The following is a 16,087-nucleotide window of genomic DNA, read 5'->3' as shown; positions in this document are numbered from 1 at the left end:
TGACCTTCAAAAACTAGTTTCAAATCAGCTTGTTTAAGCAAACTTGCACTTTGACTTACATTTAAGATGACAGGGGTAAAAATGTGTTAAAAGCTTCAAGCTTTAGGCTTTCAAATATGCTTCTTCTTTGTAAGCTGCTGAACAGTGATTCTGTCCAATTTGGCTATTTTTGCATACTTTTTCATAATTTAGGACTAAATTTGTGAATGACAGAGAAGTCGACATGACAGATAATATGCAAAATATTTTATTATGTTTCAGAACCTCACAGTCGTGAAGTATTTAGATTAGCTTTCATTTGTTTTCAAGTTTTTCTGTGTCTTCGTTTAAGGAGAAAGGGAGTAGAGTTTGTGGCATTTGTAATAAAATGAGACATCAGTTTTTGTGAAGTGAACCACATTTATATCAGTGTCTGAAATTTTGAGGATATCAAGATGAATGACTGTACAGATGGGCTTTGTCTGGTGCCTTTTAATTATGGAATAAAATCCCTTTAAAAAAATGCTACTTGTAAAAGAGAATTAATAAAATTTACAGTAGTCTGGTTCATAAATTCCCGAGGAAAATATAAAAAAAAAAAACTGCATCCTGTTTGTTTCTAAGTGTTGATGTAAAAGCATTATAGATGTAAACCTCTTTCACTGTTATAGTTTCTCAGTATGTGTCAATTTAATTTAACTGAAGGAAACATTTCAGTCTGTTTAAGATCTATTTTATGTATAAACCAGTCCTATGAATCTCAGATAATAAACAATACACATTAAATATTTCAGATTTTCCTTGTATATAAAGGATACACATTAAAGGTTTAGGATTCTCCTTGTACAATTCATCCTCATGTCAGTAATTTCTATAAATATCCATGTATATGACAATAAGATTATGTCTATGTCCATTATACAGGGATTGGCATCGAAAGATATCTTGTAACAAACATGTGGTTTGAAGGTACATTATTTATACTCATATTAGAAGAAACTTTTTTTTTCAGTAATATTGATGAAGTGGGTGGAAATGCAGATGTAAAAATAGGTGACACTGAACATTGTTTCTCTTTGTCTATTTGCAGTGCAATGAGAATATTACTTACTAAAATTCCACGTCACTGGATTGTGGATGAAAAAAAGGATGATGGTTACACTGCTCTCCATCTCGCTGCACTTAACAACCATGTGGAGGTGGCTGAACTCCTTGTCCACCAGGTAAAGTCATCGTCTCAAGGTCAAGACCAAAAGGTCAAGGTAATTAAATAGAACATCATTGGCAAAGTTCAAGGTCATTAAGCCTAATTGACATCAGTTCTTGGCAGATTTTAATTTGCATATGAGCAGCCATGAGGCCATTATATTTACAACTGCACAGCAGTGCTGCTACCTCAACTTATCGTTAGGAAATGTAATTTAACATACTCAAAATAACATCCAAAGCATGACTATATAACATTGTATTTGTGGCATTGAAATGTTGGAGAGAGTTCAACATCAAAATGGTTGTTCCACTTGGCAGATTACAAAATCAGAACTGAATAATGTATTTTGGTTTTAACCAATTTATAATATGCATAGGAAGGCAACATCCATAGGGAATGTAAATATAAGTATTGAATTGCATTATTATGTCATTAATTATTGGTAGAGATGACAGAGTTTTGCAGGAATTGGGCTAGCCAGCATACAAAATGATGTTTGCTTGCAAAGCTGTCATTTATACAACCGTAAATGTCATAAATAGACAGTTCAATGCTAAATCAGCCACATTTTATACTGAGGTACAGTACTGCCAGGATAACACTTCGTACAAGTGGTTAATCAATAAAGTTAAAATCTAAACTTATGAAATAAGAGGGTCAGTTGAAGGTAACACATTAACACTGAGTTCATCATATTTTACCTCAATTTCATTTCTATGTTTTGATGTAGTGTAACAATACTAGAATGATTATTGAAAAAGTATTGGTATCTAAAATTAAATTTTAATAGAAATAAACAGCATGTAACATGTGTTATGATTGTATTGTATTAAAGTTTTTTGAAATATCACAATTAAGGGAAAGGCTAATATGGATATCCAGAATGTCAACCTCCAGACTGCTCTTCACCTGGCTGTAGAACGTCAGCATACACAAATTGTCAGGGTAAGTCTCTTTCATCAATTTAGAGTTATGGCCCTTTATAAGCAGCCTTGGGATAACAAGATTACTTTCATTGAAAATAAAAAGAATATTTTATAAAAAGTGGCACTATGTAGTCATGACTAACAATACAAATTAACAGGTACCTTCTTAAGCATTTGTTTCTTTTGAGGTATTTGAGAGTTCAAATCTTACAATCAAGAAGCCAAACATTCATGAAAATGTGTGTTGTTGATGTACAATAGAGATTAAGTAGTTGTCAGGTCAAGGTCAGTTGACATGACATTATCTTGGTTCATACGTGACCTAGGGATGTACTTCTAAAATCGTCAAATAAGGAAAGTGTCACATACGAGAAGAATATATAAACAACTTGTCTGTTTTAGTTACTTGTGCGAGAGGGATGTAACCTGAATGTGCCAGATAAGGACGGGGACACGCCCCTTCATGAGGCCCTCAGACATCACACCTTATCCCAACTCCGACAGCTTCAAGACATGCAGGATGTTGGCAAGGTAATTTATACAATTGTATCTGTTCATTATTGTCTTTGAAGCACAAGAAAGAAGAATGAAATAAGTATGGTAAATGAAATAGCCACTTTGATCTATCTAAGGTTCCAAAATCAGACGATGGCCAATGTTTCTAGTGCACAACAAAATCACATGGCATCTAATGTCTTTTCAGCAAAATAAAATCACCTAGAGGCCAGAGTTTTAGGACCACATCAAAATCACATGGCATCTAATGTCTTTTCAGCAAAATAAAATCACCTAGAGGCCAGAGTTTTAGGACCACATCAAAATCACATGGCATCTAATGTCTTTTCAGCAAAATAAAATCACCTAGAGGCCAAAGTTTTAGGCCATTTATGTTTTTGTTAGGTTTAAGATTTACATGGTCACCAAACAGAATCAAATGGCTACTTCTGTCTTGTGATGGTTCCAAAATCACATCACCATTAATGTTTTGAAGAAAAAAAATGAATCGTTTGATCTCTATCTCTTGTATAATGCAATATTGATTTAATGCAACATTTTGAAACTCAGTTTTATTTTTCAACAATCTAATGAAATTCACATCACATTTGTAGTCTACAATTGATGACATGCAAAATCTTCTTGCTTTGATATAACTTGAACAGTTGTAGCTAGATATTGATATCTGATCATTTTTTTTCGGAGACAGATTTGGGAGAATAGTTTGAAATTATGTATCAAACATTTTGGCTGTAAGTTTCAAAAGTTAACAAAGTATAAATAGGATTTGTGTACATGGAAGTGTGATTGTTAATACTGGATTTTTTGATTGCTCTATCAGTTATTGATGGGACTAGGAACACCAGGAGCAGATAAAAAGTCCAGCGCTTCCATTGCTTGTTTCCTCGCTGCCAATGGTGCCGACCTCAGCATTAAAAACAAAAAGGGTCAAACTCCTCTTGACCTCTGTCCTGACCCTAACCTTTGTAAAGCCCTGGCCAAGTGTCATAAGGAACGCCACAGGTAGGTGCAACACATACTTTCGTCCTTTGCAAAACTCTGACCAAGTGTCATAAGGAGTGCCACAGCAAGTGTCATCGGGATCGCCACTGGTAGGTGCAACATATACTGTCATCTTTTTCAAAACTCTGACCAAGTGTCATCGGGATGCCACAGGTAGGTGCAGCACATACTGTTGTCTTTTTCAAAGCCCTGACCTAGTGTCATAAAGAACACCACAGGTAGGTGCACAATATACATCAATATTTATATTAAGGAATGCCACAGGTTGGTGCAACATATACTGTCGTCTTTTTCAAAGCTCTGACCAAGTGTCATCAGGAACGTCACAGGTAGGTGTAGCACATACTTCTGTCCTTTACAAAGCCCTGACCAAGTGTCATAAAGAACACAATATTACATGTGCTGCAAATAAGGATATTTTGTGAGGATTGCTGAAGTATCAGAGTGGTGCCGATTCTCTTAAGCTTATAGTTTATATCAAATTTGGTCGGGGATTGCAGGCAACATATTTTCTCACCAAAGTATGATGGGAGAGTGTTCACAGCAAAGGATGTTATTTGATTTATTGTTGCCCTTGAACCACCTTAATGGATTATGACCTTTAGTGACCTTTATGATATTAATGTTTTACATCGTTTTCATTGAGTAGCCCCGGAGCAGCTGCTGAGAACACTGTAATCATCCGTAACGACCAGGAATCCCTCCAGGAGTGTATGGTTTGCTCTGACCTGAAGCGAGACACACTGTTTGGACCATGCAGTCACATCGCTACCTGCTCTTTGTGTTCACCAAGAGTAAAGAAATGCCTGATGTGTAAGGAGCAGGTCCAATCTAGGACTAAGGTATGTTATCTGGGGCCAAAGTGTCTGACATGTTGGTGTTTCTTCGTCTCTCTATTAAAGACGTAGCAATAAACAGAATGAAATCAAGGAATTACCTGAACTACTGCAGATGCCGAGAATTCAAAAGAAATTTCTGTACTTCATCAATTTGTTGTGATAGATTTAAATTTTTTTCATGAAACAAAGAAAACGAGATCCAACGTCCCGTCTGGTAGATTCAGTAATATTGGCAGTCTCTAATAGGATGGATTCCTAGTGAAGTCTGGTTCAAAGATGTGTAAACAGCAAATAGAGAGGACCAGACAACATCTGTAGGAAGAACTGAAACTGTTTAATAGTTGACATGTTTCCTAGTATGCCGACACATGTCAACTATTAAACAGTTTTGATTTTTCCTACAGATGTTGTCTGGTCCTCTATTTGCTATTTTCTCCATGAGACACTTCAGAGCAGTAGCACTCTTAAGATCTATTAGTGAAATTAGCTTTATTTGTCATCATGACATCACAGTTTTTTAACTTCTTTTGATCTTGTATTTTTATCAATCGCCCATTAGAATGAAAGGACACACCTTAGATAACAATATATCATTCATTAATCTAAAACAGGAACTGAAAGAAAGACAAATTTTAAAACACGAATTTACTGTTCTTTACTGCTTTGGTTTTCCATTGTTTTTACAACTTTATTTCCTTCACAGATTGAGGAGTGTGTGGTGTGCTCCGACAAGAAAGCGTCTGTATTATTCCTGCCATGTGGTCATATGTGTGCTTGTGATGGTAAGTGATATTGAAATATGATGACTTTAGCTTAGGTATTACAGATTTGCACAGTCGCCTTCTTTCCTGATGTCTTGTTACAAAGCTGCTTAACTACAGTAAAGTTACTTTAACATATTACTCTAACAGGAGATGTGGTGTTGTTTGATATTACAGTGATACACCTTGGTGATATATGACATAATTATGAGACAGTACTGTTTGGTGATGTGGTACTGTGGTGTCACTTTTGATAACTGGGATAGTGTCCCTTGGATCCTGTGTTACTGGTTTGTAATGTGTTAAAGTCGTATTTGACTGGCGTTAGTGGCCTGTTAGTAGACTGTGACTTCATTACGACCTCAAACTAACTGGTTTTGTGATCACAGGTTGTGCTGTCCTGATGAAGAAGTGTGTTCAGTGTCGTTCCTCCATAGAAAAGACTGTTCCCTTCATTGTATGTTGTGGAGGATCACGTAAGTGTTTTGTCTGATGAATAGTATTTCCTTTTCAATTGATCAATATAGCACCCAAGAAATCCTTTTTTTTCTCACTTGCTCTATATGAGCATTTATTTCTTGTAATGATGGAAGTTTGTAAAGAATTTTTAGATTCATGATCTGAAATGTTTTTTTTTTTTTTTTTTCCCAAATTTTTTGTACAAGCTGATGGTGATTACTTATGGATTAGTATTAGGGTTAAGAAATGTGATTTGTGTTTACAGCTCCACCTGCCCCTCAACCACCAGGTGTGATGAACAATGGTTCACGTGACGTATCCAAGGATATTCAGAAGCTACAGCAACAATTACAGGATATTAAGGATCAAGTAAGAATCTTTGGACAATTTTTTATCTCATATAAAATGTAGTTTCCTGGTCAACATGCAGGATAAAAATGCTGAGCTACTGTCTAGATGGCAAGCCCCACCCCCAGCCCCACCCCCAGCCCCATCCCTCAGCCCCACCCCCAGCCTTATGTCTTTGTTGTGGGTAACACTCAAAACCCTGTACTAGTGCGATTTTTGAGAAAGACCATCTTTATGCTTAAATTACATTAAAGATTATAGAAAGAGAGATTTAAGAGTAAGAACAATTTGGTATTTATGTCATTAAATGGCTTTCATTTTCTTTACAGACCAGCTGTCCTGTGTGTATGGATCGCCTGAAAAACATGATTTTCCTGTGTGGACATGGTACTTGTCAGATGTGTGGGGACAGAATGGCAGAGTGTCCAATCTGTCGCAAGTCTGTTGAGAAACGCATCCTTCTCTACTAGGACAGATAACTATTGAAATACATCCATCTCTGTGGGAGACAATTAATGGAGTGTTTCCTTCTCTCCTAATAAAAGGCATTTTGGTGAAACAACCTCCTGTTTCAGGGGAGACTACTGTGTTACTAGGGGAGACAACTACTTAAGCAGTGAAGACAACTGTCAAAACAGCCTGTTGTTTGCTGTATAGTACTTGTACAACTGGAAGAACACATTCTCTGACAGTGAAACAACTGTGGGAGGACAAACTTGTATAGTTTAGAAAACACCTACAGAACACAATTTACTGAGGGGGAAAACTAATGGATGAATTACTTGTACAGATTACAAGTTCTACCAGATACAGCTGATATCAGTGGATGAGAGGAGATAACTTTAGAAATGTTTTCGTCTCTATTATAGAAATACCGAATTTCATATATAGAAAGTATGCTACTGCATGTTGATATAAAGATAAAAATAATCTCACTCTCGTTAACAAATGTTGCTTGTGATAGCTTGAGTGACACATTCTCAAATATTGTTAACAGGAAAAAATGGCAAAATATATTTTCCTTCACAGGATATTGAAGTAAAAATTGGCTGTTGAATATCAATTGTAAAATCATTTTGTTAACCTGGACAAGGATGATGATACTAATTGTGTATTTGAGGAACTGAGATTGTGATATATCTGACTTGCCTTGTTCCCACCATTCCTATATAGTCGCGGAGAGGTTATACAGATCTGATCTGTTACACTATTGGATCCTTACCATTAAAACTCAAACCATAGACTTTTTTTCTTTTTTTTTTCGTATTAGAAATGCTTTAATACTAATGTTTGTTGTTAAACAGACCTATCAAACAGTTGTTTGTGTTATGGTCAACATTGGGTGATGAATTAATAAATCATGTAATTCCCACAGGTCATGTTTTTGTGCTGAAATCATTTTGCTTTTTTAAGGAGGTAGTAAAAAATCCACAAAGCCAATACCATTATACCATATCTGATGTTTGACCACATGATAATTTAATGATGTCAAGCTGTTAATTTAGAATCATCCTTTCATTAGACTTAATTCACAGTTTGCTTTTTAGAATCAACTCACCAGAGAATGGTTTTGAGTGAGATGGATTCTTTTTATCAGAAAAAAAAATTATAACAGCATTTGCTTGTGCTTTCATCTGTCTGATGTTCTAATTAGGTTTTGATATTTTAATAAAGTAGAAAAACTTTGTGTGAAATAACTATGTGTGAAACCATGTCATGCTTAAATATCTAAGTGTAAGCCAGGCTGTGAAGTTTGAATATGTATTTGTATAAGATAAAGGTGAAAGTTGATCACGTTTTTGTTTATTTTTCATATAGAAAATATTTGATCCCGTCACTTTGAAAATGCTGGTGTCTTTCACACTGTGTCAAATATCAGAAAGTAATGTTAGAGTTTGATGCCTACATAGTAGTAATTTCCAGCAGGTTTTCTGTTCAAGTACAGTGATGGCACGATAAGTGGTTGTTTTCATGTAGCATTTGTAACACAAATTTAAGTATTTATTCAACTTTACATCCCCGAACATTTCTTTGAGCAAATCTTGCCAAATGATAACAGGAACATACAGAATGATGATTAGCAGCACTTTCAAAATGGTGCACAGTCCTGTTGTAAAGTGTGTCATCTTAAGAATGGCACACTCCAATATATGCTACTGATGTAGTGATACAGAAATGTGAATGTTAAATATGAACTTTAAAAAAAAACATGAATAGTTTCCATTGAATACCTAGTAATACTCACATACAGTAGAGGTATTTTACATTTATGCTCATTGCTGATGAAAATATCTTTAATTAACCATACTAAGGAATATATATTTGTATATAATGTTCAAAGGAAACCAAAATATATTCATATTTATGGCATTTTTTTTTCAATAAAATAGAGGAAGGTATGGGGATGTTAACAGTATATTGTTAATGTACTGAAATGTGTTAAAATGATGCCTGATCAAAAATCTAGGTACAACTTTATTCTTTGATCATTCGTTGATAATCTGATGAGTTGTTTTACAATATCATCAATGAAATAGTCAGTACTATTAGATATATACAGTCATTTCTTAGTCTCCCTTTGATTTGCCAGATTTTCAAAGGTTGAAGATCACTGACTTATATATACAATATAAAACTATTGCGTTTGTGTCAGTTTTATTTTGTTATCTTCACTGGAATTTCCAATTTTTCAAATTAATCATACTATTAACTCTGAAGAATTTTAATTCACATTTACAAACAGGAAGAGTATTTCCAGTCCAGCTGGAGATTGTTTTATCTTGCGTTGTGAAACAAAAGACATGACTGCACTTTTCTTTATGATTTCCAAGACAATTGATTGATACAACATTGGTTTTAATGTTTAGATATGTTTGCATTCTCATAAGTATAAGCATGGCCTGTTCCAGTGACTGCTTTGTCATCAGCATTTAGAGTTATGTCCCCTTCATTCAGTTGACAGCCATGATCAAGGGACAGTACTCAATTTACTTTTACATAACACTACTGAAAACTGCACAGGGGTCTGAGTATAGGTAATTGAGTTAAACTTGCCATTGTGATTAATTGATAAAGGAATTGATATTTTTCATTAAGTACATAATTAGATCTTTTGTCGTTTTATTGGACACGATTATCTTGATGATAAATTGACACAGGATCAAATCACTTTACTGCATTTTGACATTGAAGTATTTCCCAGTATGTGTACCATTATTATTTAATTAGAAATGTCTTAATTATTAAATCAATCATTTTTTGTGAATCTCCTTCTGTCACTGCCTGTCAGTTTGTTCTTTCTTCTACATAAAATTACTAACATTATTACTTTTTAAATTAGAAAAATACCAGTAGCAACTAGTTTGATTTATATCATTTTTGTTTTCAGTTTTTCAAAAAAATGTTTATGATTAATATTTTTTGTATGTACGTTTCATATGATGGTTAAACACAAGGAAAGAAAAGGATATAATATGATATTATGAGTTATAGGAAAAATTTTTAAAAAGTAACTTTAGTGAGATGCATGTGGTTTATGTAGTTACTTGGACTAAAGGCTAGGCTTTGGCCTTAGTGCTGTCTGATCAAAGTTTTAATTTTAAAAGCTGTACATTACCATCAGCTGAGGGGAATTTGACTTGATTATGTCTTCAGTATAGTTTAACAAAGGTTATTAACTTTGTATAATTTGAAAGTATGAAGCTTGCTACGCTCTCTTGGTATACCTGTGTTGATGTATTTGAGGTATTTTATCAAGTATTATCAAGGCCCCTTGACCTTGTTTACTTTCTGACCAGATTTTCTTCTGTGTTAACATTCAGTTTTACTTTTATAAAATATACCAATTACACCAACATTGAATTATAACATTTTGAATACAATTAATATTGTATTGTCTATTTAAAAAACATTTTCATTTAAGAGATGCGATTGTACCAATGCATGTGCTGCTTAATGTTTTTTTTCTGTTTTTTTTTTTTTTTTTTTGAAGAAAGAAGATATGTCTGGTTCTGGTAGTTTACGAAGTATGCTTTACTGTAATAGAAAATCAATGCTTTGATGGAATGTAATGATATTACATGTTTTATTATTTTTTTTTCCAGACGATCATTCATTGAAAGTGTATACGCTGTGGTAATACGTTGATAATTTGGATGGAGCATTTCTGATAAAAAAAGTGAAGACATTTTGAACATTAAAAAATATATAAATTACCAAGTAAAGAAAATTCTAGTGCTTTTAACATTTTTTATTTTCTAAATCATCAAATTTACTAAGAGCTGCATCAAATGATTTGGACATTAAGTTCTGAATTAACATTTTGTATATTGTATAAATAATCACCCGTCCTTGTGTATATATGTCAGTAGATTTGACACAGTGGTGCTGGATGTATTTTTGATGTGGCAGTGCTAGTATAGTGTTAGATACATTAGAAAAGCTTGTATGCCATCACAATATGACACCTTCGTTAGTGGTAAACACTGCTCTCTAATCTGTGTACAAAATAGCAAAAAACTCTTAAATTTGATCAAATAATCCAGTTTATTTTGATGGAAACCTTGTATTTCAATGCTGTAAATGCAGTTAATTACTGGTAGCCTGTACTTTGTATAGATCCCTAAAATCCCAGAATGCACAAGCATATAGAATAATGATGACTGCTTTACTATCAGTAATATTCATTGCTGTGATGGGCCTTATCTCATCTCTGTTACTTGAGTATCAGCTAGTGTTATAGACGATACAGAAGTGTGATGTTACATCTCTCTACCACTGATTTAGAAAACTGTACATATAGGTGTTGTTTAATACTTGATATGCTGTTATTACAGGTGTGAAATAACAGATTAGCATAACTTTTGCCCAGGTGTTAAAATTTACCTGTGACCATTGTATAATAATTGTGCTGTAGGTAAAACCTATGTCCTGATAATTGGATGCTGCTTTTCCTTGTTTGTGATATTCTGTCAGACTTGTTGATTCGGTTGACTCCATTGCTAATTGTTCAGATTGTTTCTGTCTTTCAAAATAAATACCAGCAGTCATTAATTGTCAACAGGTTAACATCTGTTGAGACTTGTTTTTGTGGAGTTTTGTGTGTAATTTTTTTTTTAATTGGGTAAATATTTTTCAGTTCTGTCTGGAAAGTAAAAAGCATCTATTGTTTTAGGAGGAAAGTTCAATCTGTTAAGATGTTAAAAATTTTGTAAATATTTTAAGTCATATTATGAAAATTAATTTTTAAAAAGTTGAAAATCTGATCAGATTCATATGAATAATTTGTGTCAACCTTCTTTCATTTATTTAGGATTTATGTATTTATACTAGCCAGACAGTCCTGATATATTTTGTTCAATGTGTTATATTTGATATACTAATATAAAATGCATTTCCCTAAACACAAGGCCTAAATGACAGCATGTTCATATTCAAAGTTACTTCCCCTTCATACATAGTCTTGTGTACTACCCACCTTGTAATTTCATACTATTTCATTTCATTAACTGAAAATTTCAAGTATTGTTTTTTTTTTTTTTTTTTTTATTCTGTGTTGCATGCACTGTTTTGATGATTAAGAATTTTAACAAATATCTGTGTGCAATTTCGAAAGAAAACTTGATTCTAATATATGAGACCCTTAACATATATCATTTATGATTTCTTGTTATAATTTGTATTTTCTTTAATGAATCAAAATATTTTGAATTTTGTATTAGCCCAAACACATTGTTTGATATGGCAGATTGTAGTACGGTGTATGTGCAGTGATATCGACAGATGTGTGATGTACTGTAGTGATGAGTACACTGGAGATTACGAAACAAACTATACAAACTATCAGTATGTGACTTAAGAGATAGTTTTATTGATTGTGATAAGAGTTAACTCCACGGTGTACACTGAAATGGTAGAAATAGTCTAAGAGAGGGTTTCTCCAACAAGCACTATTTCTCTTGTACATTTAAAGCTTAATGAAGAGACTATTCTGGTTTTGGTATCATCTCGTATTAATTACATGTTGTGTCTTTAGTGATAAGTTATATAAAGTGATAAAATAAATCTATGAATGAAGAAAGCAAGCATACATTTGTGTTGTGTCATTTTTCTATGAATTAAGAAAGCAAACATACATTTTGTGTTGTGTCATCAATGAAGGCGACAAACATACATTTTGTGTTGTGTCATCAATGAAGGTGACAAACATACATTTTGTGCTGTGTCATCAATGAAGGCGACAAACATACATTTTGTGTTGTGTCATCAATGAAGGTGACAAACATACATTTTGTGTTGTGTCATCAATGAAGGCGACAAACATACATTTTGTGTTGTGTCATCAATGAAGGTGACAAACATACATTTTGTGTTGTGTTATCAATGAAGGCGACAAACATACATTTTGTGTTGTGTTATCAATGAAGGCGACAAACATACATTGTGCTGTGTCATCAATGAAGGTGACAAACATACATTTTGTGCTGTGTCATCAATGAAGGTGACACATACATTTTGTGTTGTGTCATCAATGAAGGCGACAAACATACATTGTGCTGTGTCATCAATGAAGGTGACAAACATACATTTTGTGCTGTGTCATCAATGAAGGTGACAAACATACATTTTGTGCTGTGTCATCAATGAAGGCGACAAACATACATTTTGTGTTGTGTCATCAATGAAGGTGACAAACATACATTTTGTGTTGTGTCATCAATGAAGGCGACAAACATACATTTTGTGTTGTGTCATCAATGAAGGTGACAAACATACATTTTGTGTTGTGTTATCAATGAAGGCGACAAACATACATTTTGTGTTGTGTTATCAATGAAGGCGACAAACATACATTGTGCTGTGTCATCAATGAAGGTGACAAACATACATTTTGTGCTGTGTCATCAATGAAGGTGACAAACATACATTTTGTGTTGTGTCATCAATGAAGGCGACAAACATACATTGTGCTGTGTCATCAATGAAGGTGACAAACATACATTTTGTGCTGTGTCATCAATGAAGGTGACAAACATACATTTTGTGTTGTGTTATCAATGAAGGCGACAAACATACATTTTGTGTTGTGTTATCAATGAAGGCGACAAACATACATTGTGCTGTGTCATCAATGAAGGTGACAAACATACATTTTGTGCTGTGTCATCAATGAAGGTGACAAACATACATTTTGTGTTGTGTCATCAATGAAGGCGACAAACATACATTGTGCTGTGTCATCAATGAAGGTGACAAACATACATTTTGTGCTGTGTCATCAATGAAGGTGACAAACATACATTTTGTGTTGTGTCATCAATGAAGGTGACAAACATACATTTTGTGTTGTGTCATCAATGAAGGCGACAAACATACATTTTGTGTTGTGTCATCAATGAAGGTGACAAACATACATTTTGTGTTGTGTCATCAATGAAGGTGACAAACATACATTTTGTGTTGTGTCATCAATGAAGGTGACAAACATACATTGTGCTGTGTCATCAGTGAAGGTGACAAACATACATTTTGTGTTGTGTCATCAATGAAGGCGACAAACATACATTTTGTGTTGTGTCATCAATGAAGGTGACAAACATACATTTTGTGTTGTGTCATCAATGAAGGCGACAAACATACATTTTGTTTTGTGTCATCAATGAAGGCATACCTATATTTGTGTGATGTTGTTTCTCAACTGACAGGAAAGCCTTTTTGTGGGTAGATGATGTCTGTTTCAATGATTATTCTTAACCAAAACATTGATCCGCCTTTCATTAATATAAAAACTCATTGCTTCTTGTTGCACTCTGTTAATACTACATGGAGCTGAATTGGAAAAGTTAAACTTATACATGAGTGGAACAAGAAAGTAAAGTTCACATTACATGGACTGGGGTGCAGGATTCTTTTTGTTGCATAACTTGTAAAAGCTCAGAATTTCCGCCTTCAATGGTCTACTTCTTATGTGGTCACAATAGTGTTACATCACTTGTGTCGTATGGGATAGTTACCTTTATAACATACATGTTGACAGAACAGATCAGGTACGGTAAAATGTTCATTGTTATAGTAAGCACGGACATAGATATACATTTATAGATAGATCTATCTCTATACCCAAGTCACGTGGTTGTAGGTCTAATTCGAGTTTTAGGAGCAAGTCATTATATTTATACCTGCATATATTGGACCCTTTGTACAGGTCGTTCAGGTTTGTCTAGGGAGAGGACAAGCACTAGCAATCATAAAAACCGAGGTGTAGGTGTAGTCCAACAGTGAACGGAGGTGTTTCATAGTAACCGACGTTCAATACAGTAAAACATGAAGACACGTTTGCCCTTAGAAATACCAAAATAAGCCACAGAACTTAACTTTTTCACATGTTCCTTCATTCAAAAGACTAAGAAAATTATGAAAAGGTAAAGCTCGGGTATGTTATGGCTTTTTTTAGGTCGAATTTGAGCTTCATACGTTTACATTCCCTCCCAGTTTCCAGATGTTTGACAACAAGAATACTGAAAGGCTTACTTGAAAGACTAAACACTTGTTTGGTACAGTTTTGATTAATATTAAGCAATACTACATGTATTGCCAAACGATGGCTATGCCGGAGCTTATTTCGTGAAAACTACGCATTCTGGCCCACAATATCTTTTGTGTTTGGCTGCAAGATATTCCAAAAGCTTAAGTAAGTCATGATAACAAACTGTGTCCTTCTCTTGGCAGAGGATGTTTTCCGTTTGCCAATTTTTCATCAGAGTTGTTCTATGAAGACAAAGGCAAACCATGCCATGCGAAATCATGACTGACCCGTTTAAATCCGTCACTTACTGCCATCTTTTCTAACAGTGGAATCAATAAGGACAGCTTTTCAAGCTGTATAATTGAGGAATTCGATTTCCCCATTGTGAATTTTCCATTATTTGAGAGTAACACTAATGCTTCCTCAACCTGCGGTGTTTACATAATGCAGTTGATTCAATGTTCAAAGGCTTGCTCGCAATATGATGATTGCCATGAAGGATGCTGGCAACTGACATCTAGGGTTTAGAGAGATCTTGTTCATGTAAACAATTCGTATTGAATAATTCAACAATATTTCACATTTGGGATGGAGAAACAAAGTTTATATGGATTCCTTTCCCAAATATTGATTCTAGGTTAGAAGACCACGGAAAAGATTTATGGTTTAACTTAGTTGGAACATCCAATATATTTACTAGGCGGGTGTCGTCGAGGAAGTAGAAGGCGCTAAACTTTCCGGAACACCAAGCCATATTCTTCTTGCACTTTTTCAAGAGTAACCATTTTATTTTTTTCTTTATATCATATTCTGTTCGAGTTTAATCGATTCTTATTTTGAATTGAGATTTTGTATTTTCTCGTTAAATAGTGGCAATACCATCAAGTCATTATGAGACATTTCTTTGCTGTATCGAGAACTCTCAGATATTAAAAAAAGATTTTGGAAACTTCCATGGGTTATAACCGTTAATCAAACTCCTATTTTCCATTATAAAGCAGCGGATATTGACAGAAGACTATGGTTTATAAACTACTCGTATGTGATGAAAGAGATGTAAAAGTCTGGGTGTGATCATCATGAATACGGGAAACCAACTAGTGTCGTTAAAACAAGCTGACAACAAGAGGTGTATCGTAAAATATTTATCATTAATTTGATTTTCTTCCAAGCAGTGACAATAGCATCAAAAGCACAAAGTTTGAATGACAAAATACAAATAAATAGGAAGGAAAGATACCTTTGAAATGTACACATCTATTACATCTTAACAAACAAACGGCTTAAAACGTATCATAGAATTAATGTTTAACGAAAAAATTAATAAGACATTCATATTGCACTGTCTCTGATTACAATACTAACACACATGCAGTGTTTAAACCAGGAAAGCGGCAACACCTGGTTTGGAATTGGACATTGATGTGGAAGAAATTTGATATCATGAATTTGCTATGAAAAAAATCAATGTTATGGTGTTTTCTTTAAAATTATGTCTTATACTCAGTTGGCCCTTAACCTCG

At 34.1% G+C, this 16,087-nt stretch overlaps 1 protein-coding gene across 2 annotated transcripts in view; it reads left to right on the top strand.

Moving 5' to 3' along the window:
* The window catches only part of LOC132545560 (E3 ubiquitin-protein ligase MIB1-like), a 77,717-nt gene extending 65,589 nt beyond the window's left edge, over positions 1-12,128 (top strand). Inside the window, exons 14-22 of one of the 2 annotated variants that reach the window (XM_060209249.1) lie at positions 1,070-1,202; positions 2,048-2,134; positions 2,518-2,646; positions 3,452-3,633; positions 4,283-4,475; positions 5,176-5,254; positions 5,623-5,709; positions 5,958-6,061; positions 6,370-12,128. In XM_060209249.1, coding sequence (XP_060065232.1) covers positions 1,070-1,202; positions 2,048-2,134; positions 2,518-2,646; positions 3,452-3,633; positions 4,283-4,475; positions 5,176-5,254; positions 5,623-5,709; positions 5,958-6,061; positions 6,370-6,510 — 1,135 coding nt within the window. In that variant the 3' untranslated portion in view covers positions 6,511-12,128. Of the gene's footprint in view, positions 1-1,069; positions 1,242-2,047; positions 2,135-2,517; positions 2,647-3,451; positions 3,634-4,282; positions 4,476-5,175; positions 5,255-5,622; positions 5,710-5,957; positions 6,062-6,369 lie in introns of both variants that reach the window. The other variant, XM_060209248.1, reaches the window with a different exon arrangement.
* The last annotated feature ends 3,959 nt before the right edge of the window (positions 12,129-16,087 follow it).

This window comes from Ylistrum balloti, unplaced genomic scaffold, assembly GCF_031769215.1.
Source record: "Ylistrum balloti isolate Yb309-2 unplaced genomic scaffold, AGI_CSIRO_Ybal_v1 Utg369850, whole genome shotgun sequence".
NCBI lineage: Eukaryota > Metazoa > Mollusca > Bivalvia > Pectinida > Pectinidae > Ylistrum > Ylistrum balloti.
Note: the sequence above shows the minus strand (reverse complement) of the source record. Positions and strands in the feature narration are given on the sequence as shown.